Source organism: Aquarana catesbeiana, linkage group LG09, assembly GCF_042186555.1.
Source record: "Aquarana catesbeiana isolate 2022-GZ linkage group LG09, ASM4218655v1, whole genome shotgun sequence".
NCBI classification, from domain to species: Eukaryota; Metazoa; Chordata; class Amphibia; order Anura; family Ranidae; genus Aquarana; species Aquarana catesbeiana.
In genome coordinates, this window is record NC_133332.1 from 287,589,877 (window position 1) to 287,604,448 (window position 14,572).

General features: G+C 44.2%; 1 protein-coding gene across 6 annotated transcripts in view; it reads left to right on the top strand.

The window, feature by feature from the left end:
• DENND1A (DENN domain containing 1A) overlaps window positions 1-14,572 on the top strand; it is a 1,561,519-nt gene that overhangs the window by 389,055 nt on the left and 1,157,892 nt on the right. For all 6 annotated transcript variants that reach the window (XM_073600378.1, XM_073600371.1, XM_073600373.1 and 3 more), the window contains one exon: window positions 13,866-13,915. In XM_073600378.1, coding sequence (XP_073456479.1) covers window positions 13,866-13,915 — 50 coding nt within the window. The remainder of the gene's footprint in view (window positions 1-13,865; window positions 13,916-14,572) is intronic.

The following is a 14,572-nucleotide window of genomic DNA, read 5'->3' on the forward strand; positions in this document are numbered from 1 at the left end:
TCAAAAGCATCACTACCACCACCACAGATGTGCTGTAGACATGCCAGACACAAACACATCTTAAACGCGATCCATTTTCCCCTGAATGCACTTGAAAGGAAACCTGCCAGGATAGAAACTTGTAGCTGCCATATTCATTTTTCCTTCACTACTTGGTAAATCACAGACCCAGAGCAATACTGTGCATCTCATGTTTCCCAACACGAAGCAGTGAACACGGAAAAAAAAACGGCAGCTCTGTAGTAAGCACCTTCATAAACAAGTGAGCAGTGGCAGCTTTTTGTTTCTGTGCTGACATATTCCGGTAAAGACTGTGTTCTCATAGGTATATATTGCTTGCTTCTGAATGTGATGTCAATTATAACGGGGACAGGCTCAACTGGTATTGGCAATGGCAATGGTAATGCATACATGAGGCAAAGACACCCAGGAAAAGTCAAAGCAGATTTGTTCAACAAGGCAGCAAAGTTTCAGTGCAGAAGGGCTTTGTGCAGCAAGTCCACAGCATAAACAAAACAAAACACCTACTTATCCGAGCCACTAACTATATACAGATGGTGCATGTAGCATTTTTAGTGTTTTGTCAGCGCTCAGACTTTTCACCTAGGGAGAAAAGGAAATAACCCCTCAAGAAATGGTGGGACTTTAAAGGCAACGGAGTAAAAATAAAAAGCAATTTTATTGGTACAAATATACAACAATATACATATCAGGAAAAATCTACTACAATCATATAGAAGGTCAATTAACAATAAAATCAAGATTATACTGGTGAGCGAACCAAATGTGTATTCATGTAGTCTTCCACCTAAGCCTACTCGTTTCGGGACTGCAGGAGTCCCTTCATCAAGGGCAAATTGTAGGAGGATTTTACACTACATAATGAAACATGAAATAGCGTAATTAGAAACAAATGCATTGAACTAGTTTCCTGCATCTAACATCATTCTGAAGAAAAAAAAAAAAATGCACATACCCAAGTATAACCAGGAAGGGAGGCTGAGTGTTGGAGTAATTCTCGGGGGCAAAAACACATACAGGACGCCAGGAATCCAAATGAGGAAACGGGCGTATAACTGGCCCCGCCTTCTCCACACTGGTCCCAATGTGCCACCCCAGGAAGGGATTCCGGGAGTGACAGCACTCTCCCAAAGGGGCCCAAAAAGCGAAGAGCCAGGGGGGGGGGGGGGAATATCTGAAAACACAAAAGAAAGGGGCCTTATAGGCTGGGGTACTATAAAGAGGCAAAAAGCACCCATATGCTGAAAATGCATGGACACAACGCATCATGCGACCATGCATACAGGCCGGGTGTAGAAAAACAGATAGCAGCTTCGTACAGTGCAAAATCTGTAGGGTGATGCAAGAGAAGAAAAAGCTTATTCACCTTATTTTCCTTTCTTCCTTTCTTCTCTTGCATCACCCTACAGATTTTGCACTGTACGAAGCTGCTATCTTTGACAACTCCTGGAGCTGCTCTTGCTCTCAAGGGACATTCGTTCCCCCTGCTCGCACATTGGGGACATTCATTCACACCTAATTACCATATCCCTCATATACCAGCATTGGGGTAAGTTATGAACACTTAGACTGTTTTTCTACACCCGGCCTGTATGCATGGTCGCATGATGCGTTGTGTCCATGCATTTTCAGCATATGGGTGCTTTTTGCCTCTTTATAGTACCCCAGCCTATAAGGCCCCTTTCTTTTGTGTTTTCAGATATTCCCCCCCCCCCCCCGGCTCTTCGCTTTTTGGGCCCCTTTGGGATAGTGCTGTCACTCCCGGAATCCCTTCCTGGGGTGGCACATTGGGACCAGTGTGGAGAAGGCGGGGCCAGTTATACGCCCGTTTCCTCATTTGGATTCCTGGCGTCCTGTGTGTGTTTTTGCCCCCGAGAATTACTCCAACAGTCAGCCTCCCTTCCTGGTTATACTTGGGTATGTGCATTTTTTTTTCTTCAGAATGATGTTAGATGCAGGAAACATGTTCAATGCATTTGTTTCTAATTACGCTATTTCATGTTTCATTATGTAGTGTAAAATCCTCCTACAATTTGCCCTTGATGAAGGGACTCCTGCAGTCCCGAAACGCGTAGGCTTAGGTGGAAGACTACATGAATACACATTTGGTTCGCTCACCAGTATAATCTTGATTTTATTGTTAATTGACCTTCTATATGATTGTAGTAGATTTTTCCTGATATGTATATTCTTGTATATTTGTACCAATAAAATTGCTTTTTATTTTTACTCAGTTGCCTTTAAAGTCCCACCATTTCTTGAGGGGTTATTTCCTTTTCTCCTTACGTCAGGGATGGCGGCAACTCTTGTGACATAATTGGATGGTACCCCCTTTTTTGATTCTAGACTTTTCACCTAGCAGCAGGCTCACACACCAGAGAGAGCAGGGACACAAGAGTACAAGCTTTGTCAGTTCTCAGTCGTCTTGCATATCTAAAGGCCGTTAGACAGCACCAACTAATAATGAAATCTGGCTGTCAGGAAAAATGTGCTACTAGGAATTGTCTGTACCATTGTCTGTAGACCTCCGAGACAGAATTGTATCAAGGCACAGATCTGGGGAAGGATACAGAAAAATTTCTGCAGCATTTAAGGTCCTGATGAGCACAGTGGCCTCTATCACCCGTAAATGGAAGAAGTTTGGAACACCAGGACTCTTCCTTGAGCGGGCCGTCCGGCAAAACTAAGCGATCAGGGAGAAGGACTTTAGTCAAGGAGGTGACCAAGAACCTGATGGTCTGATGACATGAGTTCCAGTGTTTCTCTGTGGAGAGAGGAGAACCTTCCAGAAGAACAACCATCTCTGCAGCACTCCACCAATCAGGCCTGTATGGTAGAATGGCCAGTTGAAAGTCACTCCTCAGTAAAAGGCACCTGAGGGACTCTCAGACCATGAGAAGCAAAATTCTCTGGTCTGATGAAACAAAGATTGAACTCTTTGGTCTGAATGGCAAACGTCATGTCTGGAGGAAACCAGGCACCACTCATCACCTGGCCAATACCATCCCTACAGTGAAGCATGGTGGTGGGAGCATCATGCTGTGGGGATGTTTTTCAACGACAGGAACTGGGAGACTAGTCAGGATCGAGGGAAATATAAACGCAGCAACGTACAGACATCCTTGGTGAAAACCTGCTCCTGTGGACCTCAGACTGGGGCAAAGGTTCATCTTCCAACAGGACAACGACCCTAACATAACAAAGGAGTGGCTACAGCACAACTTTGTTAATGTCCTTGAGTTGCCCAGACTTGAACCTGATTGCACATCTCTGGAGAGATGTGAAAGTGGCTGTGCACTAGGGGTGCAAAGGATCGTCATCGATCCGTGATCCGATCCGCGGAGGTTGATCCGATCCGCGGAGGTTGATCCGATCCGCGGAGGTTGATCCGTACGGGACACCTCTGTGGCCTCGGCCATAGGAAAGGCCGCGGCTTTGGCCTAGCTCCGGAGCGGCGGCCATCTTGGTACACCCGGCGGCCGTTTAGCACGTCGAATGACGGAGCGATCACTTGTAACAAACCGGCGTCATGTCATGACGCCGGTTCCTCTCTCTCTCCCCTCTGTGTACTGATCTGTACAGTGGAGGGGAGAGATCGGATGGCAGCAGTGCCAATACTCTGCAATGCCCTGCCAATACTCTGCAATGCCCTGCCGCAATACCCTGCTGCAATGCCCTGCCAATACCCTGCTGCAATGCCCTGCTAATACCCTGCCAATACTCTGCCAATAGGGAGATTGTGGATATTACTGTGGGGGAGATTTTTTTTTTTTTGTTCCGAAAATGATCCGAACCGTGACTCCTGATCCGAGGAACGATCCGAACCGTGAGTTTTTTGATCCGTTGCACCAACACTCCCCATCCTTCCTGATGGAGCTTGAGAGGTCCTGCAAAGAAGAATAGAAGAAACTACCCAAAAATAGGTGTTCCAAGTAGGGCTGAAAGGAATAATCGATAAAATCGATAATAATCGATAATGAAAATCGTTGTCAACGATTTTCATTATCGATTAGTTGGTCTGTGAACGGCACGCACCATCTTCTCTGCCTTTCAGTCCCGCCTCCGTCCGAGTGTTACAATCCCCTGTGTAAAAAGCCGGCGCCGTTGTATACCTCTCATAGCGGCTCTTATGTGACCAGGCACGTCCGCCTCTCTCCTCCTTTCTGCTGACGTCAGCGCGGTATTCTCAGCCACGCTCGCTTTGCTGCCTCGAGTGAGAAGAGAGAGAGGAGAGAAGCAGCCGGTCACGTGAGCGCTTGCAGCTTGCTTTTAAAATATAGTGAACCTGGCAAAGCATTCATCTTGGTATTGATGGGAGGACAAGTGCCCCATCACTGGTGTTCCTGGGGGGGGAATAGTGCCCCAGCATTGCCCCATCATTGCTGCTCCTTGGGCGGGGGGGTAGTGCCCCATCATTGCTGATGCTGGGGGGGTAGTGCCCCATCATTGCTGTTCCTGGGGGGGGAGAATAGTGCCCCACCATTGCTGTTCCTGAGGGGGGGGATAGTGCCCCATCATTGGTGTTCCTGGGGGAGGAATAGTGACCCACCATTGGTGTTCCTGGGGGGGGCAGTGCCCCATCTGTGTTCCTGGGGGGGGGAATAGCGCCCCATCTTTGGTGTTCCTGGGGGGGAATAGTGCCCCATCATTGGGGTTCCTGGGGGGGATAGTGCCCCATTATAGGTGTTCCTGGGGGGTAATAGTGCCCCATCATTGGTGTCAGTTTGAGGAATACACAGACCTCTCCCACCCACACTCTGGTCTGGAGCCGCCACCACTCCTTCCCACACTCTGGTCCGGTTCCTCCAGCCCGCTATGGTCTGCTCCCTTGCCCCAGCCCACTCCCCCCCCCCCCCTTTTGGGTCTGGTTCTTTGTCCAACCAAGCTCCCTTTCTATTGCAACCCCCTCTGGTCCGGTTCCTCTCCCACATGCCTCTCTTTCAAACTCCCTCCTAACCTACTCCCTCTAACGCTTGGTCTCCAAACTAGCTAACTCCCTCCAACCCTCCAGTACGGTCCCCCCCCTCTCCCATTCAGGGCCAGCCCCCTCACTGAATTGTCAGTAATGAATGAGGAATTTACTTTAATAGTTATGTTGTGATGCAGTTTGAGTGTAACACTCAGTTTTGTCATTATTATTTTAAATAAACAATTTCTTTTTTTTTTTTAATGATTTTATCCGATTAATCGAAAAAATAATCGGCCGAATAATCGATTATGAAAATAATCGTTAGTTGCAGCCCTAGTTCCAAGCTTGTAGCATCATACTCAAAAAGACTTGAGGCTGTAATTGGTGCCAAAGGTGCCTCAACAAAGTATTGAGCAAAGGCTGTGAATACTTATTTACGTGGGATTTTTTTCATTTTTTATTTTTAATAAGTTTTAATAAGTTTGCAAAGATTTCAAACCAATGTCTTTCACATTGTTTGTAGAATTTTGAGGAAAATAATGAATTTAATCCATTTTGGAAAAAGGCGGTACATAACAAAATGTGGCAAAAGAAAAGCTCCATAAGTTCTTTCCTGATGCACTGTATTTGTCATAGTTTTGACTTGCAACATTTCACTGTATCTCCCTGTGAGACATTATATTCTCTTCTTTTTTTTCAGAAAGTTGTGATGTTTCTTTTTCTTTTGCTCTTTGTATTGTTGAAAATTCAATTAAAATATATTGGCGAAAAAAAGATACGTGCAGTTGTCTTTTGGGCCCATGTCCTCAGCTAATCAATCCTAACCTCCAAAAATGTATACGTTTAGAAATCCAATGGCCGCCCACCTCCAGTTATTGTTTACATCCAGCGCCGCAAGTCCTTTCTTTCCTGGCCATGCCTGTACATTAAAGCTAAATAGCCCTCCTGGCTGGGAGGATGCAGTAGATAAGCATATACAGTATATGTATTATATCTGGGACACACCTTAAATATGAAACTCCGGGTTCTATATAAATATATATCATCTTCTGATAATCTGTATCAAGGAGGTAGACAAGCCTCATAGGCTTCTATGGGGTTGTATAATGTTCAGGCGCAGCCAGGAGGGGAAGGACTTGCATGATGTCAACAATCACCAGAGGCCACGAGCGTTAGATCTCAGCAAGTATACCGTAAAATCTGTGGAGGGTTAGGGTGGGATTGATTAGCTGATGACACAGGAGCAAGGTCTGAAAGTGCACTCTTTCTTTAACTTGCATACTTTGTTTCTTTTTCTGTGTGTCACAATACATTTTGTCATCATGTTCTGTTTGCAGTATTTCATCCACCTTTCATTCAGTTAAACAATTCAGTGTGAAACCATTGTACAGTAATGTACAATAAATTCTTCATAAACAGATTTCAAAGGCAATCCATTTTCCCCTGAAATAACCTTCATAAAAGACTTGAATGGGACTGCAGCCTATTTGAAACCATTCTGTGTTGTACAGCTTCATTCCTTAAAGTGGAGTTCCACCCAAAAATGGAACTTCCACTTTTCAGAATCCTCCCCCCCCACCCCCGGTGTCACTTTTGGCACCTTTCAGGGGGAAGGGGGAGCAAATACCTGTCTAATATAGGTATACACTTCCCGCCCCCCCCCCCCCCGCTGTCTTCTGGGAGACATACGGGTCCCAGGAGACAGCAGGGACCAGTGGGAACGCGCAGCGCGAGTTGCGCATGCACAGTAGGAAACCAGGAAGTGAAGCCGCAAGGCTTCACTTCCTGATCCCCTTACCGAAGATGGCGGCGGCAGCACCCGAGAGCCGTGGGACAGGTAGGCTTCGGGTGTTGACATCGCGGGTGCCCTGGACAGGTAAATGTCCATATTTTAAAAGTCAGCAGCTACAGTATTTACAGTATATATACAGTGTAAAAAAAAAAAAAAACGGCGGAACTCCGCTTTAAGGACTCTGCTGTAGTCTACAATAGGGTTATCAGAGGCATAAGTATTATAGTTCTGAATGATCAGGGGCATTCCTAATCAAACTGAATTAGACATATACCTAATTAGCTTACATTGAAATTTGCAAGGGCAAAGTGGAGAATCCCTGTTTTGCAGATACATAGTTTGAAGTGTACTTTACAACTTTTATTACTACTCTTACAAATCATTAGATATTATTTTAAAACTTTACCAGCAGTTTTTTCTCTATTTAGTGGAGGTTATTCAAATCTAAAACTGACCCCCAAACCCACCTCCCCTCTTGTCCCGGTACTCACGTGGCTTCTTTGTAAGCCCAGGACCACTGCAGGGGGATTCAGGATGGAGAGGGACAGGGGTGTATGAAAGTGATCATCTCTAAGGACTTCCAGGTTCACAGGGTCAGGCTACGAGACACAGCCTCCAGCATGAGCTGCAGAATAGGAACTTTCTTTATAAGTATAGACAATGCTGACATGAAGGGACTAACAGACAACTTCCTTTCCATATTTTTTTTTACTTGCAATAATCTTTTGAACTTATTAGAAAATGTGACTGCTCCAGGAAGAGTCCATTCCCTAGTACAGTCCTCTCCGTACTTGCTTGTCATAGCCTTCTGCATTGAGAATGTCTAATTACTCTCTGTGCTAGCCAAGCTCTTTCGCCACTCCCTATTTAACTTTTATGTAGAAGGAGTGAAGGAGAATACTATCGAGCAGGGGTGTCAAACTCAATTTTATTGTGGGCCAATGTATCTATCCGTTATCATATTAAATAATTGCCCCTGCATTCAATTATTACTTTTTTGTAATAACTTAAGACTTAAACTGTGAAGGGCAGGTGCAGACCAGCATGGAGCCCACTCACTCCTGTAGCAGATCATGGAAGTCTGAAAAGGATGGTTGCACACCACTGGCAGTCATCCCCATGAAACTTTTTTGGGGACTGCTCAAACAGAACATGGTTCTGCCATGGTGTTCTGTGTGAGCAGTCTGCAATAAAGTTTCTTTTGGATGATACCAGTGGTGTGCAACTTTCCATTTTAACTGCAATAGAATTGTTTTATTCTTATAATAATTATAAATAAATTAATAATTATAAGCAGATTTCCAGAGCACTCCACCCCCTTACATCAGGTATCAAGAGCCACCCCACCATCAGAAGTCAAAAGTCTTCCACCCTCCCTTACATCGCAATGCACCTTCCTTGTGCTGCTGTTGTGAAGAAGCTTGGGGCGGATCTGAGGAGCAGAAAGTGCAGGGTCTGAAGGAGGGCTGGTAGTCGGCTGCTGCAGTCTGCTGAGACCAGGGGATGCAGAGACAAGGGGGTGCAGCATGTCTAGGAGGAGTTCTGTTCTCTCTGCTGCCAATTGCTGAGATGGGGGGGGGTCAGAGTTGAGCCTCTCCTCATCTGCATGGAGAAGCACAGGACCTGGCGAAGGAGTTCTGTCCTCTCTGCTGCAGACTGCTGAGACATGGTGGGGGCGGACACAAGGGGGGTGCCCCAGCTGCAAGAGAGGTGCGAGGGCCATATGAAATGGACTGGAAGGTTGGATTCAGCCTGTGGGCCTTGTGTTTGGCACATATGCTTTTTTTTTTTTCCCCCTAAAACCGTTAAGACATTAGGGCATTATCCATCATAGTCTCTCAAGAAGATTGGATCTCATTTCAAGGAAGCCTCTTTATAGGAAGAAATAGAAACTGCACAGATAAGAAAACACTTCTATTTCCTAATGCTATGGAGAAGTAGCAATACCAAACAGTACAAAATATTATTATGCCCAGCAAACATTCCCATTGTTCAAAATAAAATCATGGCGCTGATGGCATTTCCTGTACTTTAGTAACTGTCTGCCCATATAGGTGGCATGGGCAGACCACTGTATTGAGTGTCTGCGGGACCCTGACGCTGCACCTGCGATCAATATTTAGGCTGGTAATTCACTTATGTTTCCACAGTTTTTCAAAGTATTTCCTAAATGCCCGTAATTTTTTTTATCCCAGTCTACATTTGCAAGTTAATATTTTACAGTATTGCACATGATCCATTGATTCATGATTATCTCTTAATGCATTTCATGAACGACGGTCACTTTTTCAGGAGGAAATTATAAGTCAATGTGAATCTATAACATTCAAATAATACACATGTTAAAATTATACATACATAAAATATATATAGGTCTCAATCAGCCCATAGTGGTTGGTCCAGTTCCAATCAAGTTCAGGTCAAGTGCCAATTTAGGAACAAGGTGCCATAATGTTGTGAAGAAGTCTGACCAACCTCAGTGGGGAGGAGGAAGAGGAGGAGGCCCCACGAAGGACATCATTTTAAGGGTAGAACCACACTTTACACTTTTAAGTCAAAGAATACCATCGTCAACTACATTTCAACACCATTCTACAGTCTGTTTACCATGTGTCTGCGATCATAAAGGTCTCCCTACCTTAGGGATGACCATACTCCAGGAAGAGAGTCACCCGTGATACAAATATCAAAATCTTCAGTGTTCGTCTTGAAAATCAAGTATAGTCAGATGCTCCAAATTACTTTCAAGATAGGATACCTATTTTAGGAACATATAAGCCCCACCGAAAATTGGATACCCATGTCTAACCTTTCTATTTTCATTACTACCTAATTTTACAGTGCAGGCAAAACATGGGTGTTGGTAAGGACTGTACTTAGATTATAGAAAATAACTCCAGATGTTTTGGAACTACATTTCCCATGATGCTCAACTACACTGCAGAGTGCATGAGCATCATGGGAAATGTAGTTCCAAAACATCTGGGATGCCAAGGTTCGCCATCACTGCCCTAGTGTATCAATGGTTGAAAGAACTATTATCCAATGAATGAAAGGGTTCGGTCTGGGACATATTAACTGGCGAGGAAATGGCTATATGATGCCAGACATCCTTCACCCAGGAAATGAGTCAGACTTGCTGCAGCTTCTAATGCACACTGTAAGAAGCTCATAGTGTGCAGTAAAATCAGACTAAGAATTTGCAGTACAGGAGAGGAGCCTGTACAAGTGTACAGGATTGAAGGCAAGGCTGGAGTTTAGCGTTAAGCTCACACATGTTGCACTGAAAACATCACCATTCCACAGCCTAATGCCGCGTACACACGGTCGGACTTTTCGTCTACAAAAGTCCGACGGACGCTGACGGACCAAAGCTGGCTGACAATCCGATTGTGTGGGCTTCCCCGGACTTTCAGCTGACTTTTTCTGCTGCAAATCTGACGGACTTTAGATTTGAAACATGCTTCAAATCTTTACGTCGTAACTATGCCGAACCCAGAAATCCGCTCGTCTGTATGCTAGTCCGACGGACAAAAACCCACGATAGGGCAGCTATTGGCTACTGGCTATCAACTTCCTTATTTTAGTCCGGTGTACGTCATCACGTACGAATCCGTCGGACTTTTGTGTGATCGTATGTAGGCAAGTCCGTTCGTTAGAAAGTCTGCCGCAAGTCCGCCGAAAGTCTGTCGGACGGGCTGTCGGACTTTTGTAGCCGAAAAGTCCGACCGTGTGTACGCAGCATTAGAAAGTTTAATCTTGATCACCAGGGGAAAAAGAAAGCATGTCTCGTAAATACTCTGTGGTTATCTCTTTCTTTTATTTGGAAGCCTGGGATCAAGGCATTACATTTTTTTGCACATTTTGAAGACTTCGAAGAATTATGAAGACTAAATTATAGATTGGGCTAAATGTATCACCACATGTTAAAAGGTCATAGATCAGGATTTTTCTCCCTAATCTAAAACTCAAGTAAAATTTCCTCTTACAGCTGTTCTTTATGACCAAGGCACATTGAGGACTTTTCAAAAGCTAATATTTTATATAAATGTTTGGCAGCCAAAATAGCTATTGCTGGATCATGTAAGAGTATCAAGATTCATCTGGCATTATCAGTGAGTAAGATACAGTGGGGACAGAAAGTATTCAGACCCCCTTAAATTTTTCACTCTTTGTTATATTGCAGCCATTTGCTAAAGTCATTTAGGTTCATTTTTTCTCCTCATTAATGTACACACAGCACCCCATATTGACAGAAAAACACAGAATTGTTGACATTTTTGCAGATTTATTAAAAAAGAAAAACTGAAATATCACATAGTCCTAAGTACCGTATTTATCGGCGTATAACACGCACTTTTTTCCCCTTAAAATCAGGGGAAAATCGCGGGTGCGTGTTATACGCCGATCCCCTGCGATCCTGACCTGCCAGAATGAAAAATCGCTGACCGCGATTTGAAAATGGCGCCGCCGGCGCCGAAATACACAGTGCCGGTCCTCGGCTCTTCTCGGCCGCTTTCGGTTTCACTCGAGCGACGCCCGAACCTAGCCGAGTATACTCGGCTAGTTTCGGATAGCTCCGCTCACCGTCCGAGTGGAGCCGAAAGTGAACGAGAGCCGCCGAGAAGAGCCGAGGACCGGCTCTGTGTATTTCGGCGCCGGCGGCGCCATTTTCAAATCGCGGTCGGCGATTTTGAAGTTCAGAGGCTTCAGCAAGACTGCACTGGGGCAAGGCTGGACTCGGGCAAGGCTGCACTGGACACTGGGGAAGGCTGCACTGACATGGCTGCACTGACATGGCTGCACTGACATGGCTGCACTGACATGGCTGCACTGACATGGCTGCACTGGCAAGGCTGCACTGACATGGCTGCACTGACATGGCGGCACTGGCAAGGCTGCACTGACATGGCTGCACTAGCAAGGCTGCACTGACATGGCTGCACTGGGGCAAGGCTTTACTGAGAAGGCTGCAATGATGGGCATTTAAATGTAAGTTTTTTTCCCTTCAAGTTCCCTCCTAAAAGTTTTTTTTCCTTAAAATTCCCTCCTAAATTGAGGTGCGTGTTATACGCTGGTGCGTGTTATACGCCGATAAATACGGTATTCAGACCCTTTGCTCAGTATTTAGTAGAATCACCCTTTTGATCTAATACAGCCATGAGTCTTTTTGGGAAAGATGCAACAAGTTTTTCACACCTGGATTTGGGGATCCTCTGCCATTCCTCCTTGCAGATCCTCTCCAATTCTGTCAGGTTGGATGGTAATCGTTGGTGGACAGCCATTTTTAGGTCTCTCCAGAGATTCTCAATTGGGTTTAAGTCAGGGCTCTGGCTGGGCCATTCAAGAACAGTCACAGAGTTGTTGTGAAGCCACTCCTTCATTATTTTAGCTGTGTGCTTAGGGTCATTGTCTTGTTGGAAGGTAAACCTTCGGCCCGGTCTGAGGTCCTGTGCACTCTGGAGAAGGTTTTTGTCCAGGATATCCCTGTACTTGGCCGCATTCATCTTTCCCTCAATTGCAACCAGTCGTCCTGTCCCTGCAGCTGAAAAAACACCCCCCACAGCATGATGCTGCCACCACCATGCTTCACTGTTGGGACTGTATTGGACAGGTGATGAGCAGTGCCTGGTTTTCTCCACACATACCGCTTAGAATTAAGGCCAACAAGTTCTATCTTGGTCTCCTCAGACCAGAGAATCTTATTTCTCACCATCTTGGAGTCCTTCAGGTGTTTTTTTTTAGCAAACTCCATGCGGGCTTTCGTGTGTCTTGCACTGAGGAGAGGCTTCTGTCAGGCCACTCTGCCATAAAGCCCCGACTGGTGGAGGGCTGCAGTGATGGTTGACTATCTACAACTCTCTCCCATCTCCCGACTGCATCTTTGGAGCTCAGCCACAGTGATCTTTGGGTTCTTCTTTACCTCTCTCACCAAGGCTCTTCTCCCCCGATAGCTCAGTTTGGCCGGACAGCCAGCTCTTGGAAGGGTTCTGGTCATCCCAAACGTCTTCCATTTAAGGATTATGGAGGCCACTGTGCTCTTAGGAACCTTAAGTGCTGCAGAAATGTTTTTGTAACCTTGGCCAGATCTGTGCCTTGCCACAATTCTGTCTCTGAGCTCTTCAGGCAGTTCCTTTGACCTCATGTTTCTCATTTGCTCTGACATGCACTGTGAGCTGTAAGGTTTTATATAGACAGGTATGTGGCTTTCCTAATCAAGTCCAATCAGTATAATCAAACACAGCTGGACTCAAATGAAGGTGTAGAACCATCTCAAGGGTGATCAGAAGAAATGGACAGCACCTGAGTTAAATATATGAGTGTCACAGCAAAGGGTCTGAATACTTTGGACCATGTGATATTTCAGTTTTTCTTTTTTAATAAATCTGCAAAAATGTCAACAATTCTGTGCTTTTCTGTCAATATGGGGTGCTGTGTGTACATTAATGAGGAAAAAAATGAACTTAAATGATTTTAGCAAATAGCTGCAATATAACTAAGAGTGAAAAATGTAAGGGGGTCTGAATACTTTCCGTCCCCACTGTATAATGTATAAAGATAAAATATATGAAATGATTATTTTTGAATAAGCCTAGAATTTGATGATTCTGTTCTGTCAGGACTAACCAGGCTACTATTTCTTGGACCTGACCGGGTTACCCTTAGTATTAGTCTCCTCCCAACATGACTTTCTTCTTTTCATATCGCTTCTTTTTTTTGTTGTTCTGTCTTTTTGTTTTCATTAAATTAGGAGAAACAATGGGAATAGGGATTTAAAGTGGTGGTAAACCCTTACAATCCATTTTTTGAAATAGGTAAGCCTATAATAAGGCTTACATGTAGCTACCCAGGAAATCTCCTAAACCTGCACAGTTTAGGAGATATCCCCTGTATCTACATGTGCCGGCATCATCGGCACATGCGCCCTGAAGCAATGGCATGTACGATTCTTCAGTTATTTTAGGTAAAAACTTTGGGGACTTTTCAATCACTTTATATTCACTATATTTACAATGTTTGATTTGAATATGTTTAATCAATGCTATTCACATTTTATGCAGTCCATAAATCATAAATTCAATTATAAAACAGAGCCCTTACAATGTATTTAATTCTGACCAGTTCTTTTTTATTTCTTTGCAGGAAGTCTTGAATACCGTCCCCAAATTCTGCTTTCCTTTCTCTTTAGACAGGTAAACGCTTTATAAATATTACACCTTTATCATCTGTTCAGTGTTAAATGGTTAGCTGTGATTTATAAGTGGCTAGAAAATGTCTGTAAATTTTTAACACATGAAATACAATTTCTAAAATTGAACTTTCTTGAAAGTTAACTTTTGGACTAATATTGCACTGCTGTTGCCCATCCAAAGCGCTTTCCCTTCTGTTTTCCAGAGTAAGAACATTTTGCTCCTAATCAACCTGATTATATTTTCAGTAATGCAACAGCAATTCTTGTGAAGATGAGATCTTTAGATTCAAGATTTCAGTTAAATTGTATGTGTCTGTGCCTATAGTATCAGCATTCATGTCAGTATCAGTGAAACCATACCTTTTTTTTACCATTGTAATCTCCTATTGAATATTTGCCTATAGTGTTCCTAAAAAAAAAAAAAAAAAAAAAAAGGCACACAGACTATATTTATTTGAAGAGGCATATGCCCTGCTTTGCTCATATAGCAATGCAGAGTCTGCCTGTGAGGATGAAGCATTTGTCACAAGTGATTGTGAGAGTGTCATGTCAGACAAAACACGGTTCTGCCTATAGATACTTTTCTATGGATACTGACAATCATTCACCCCACAAATCCCACATTTACAGTTACACCAGACAAAATCTTAACTGTGAC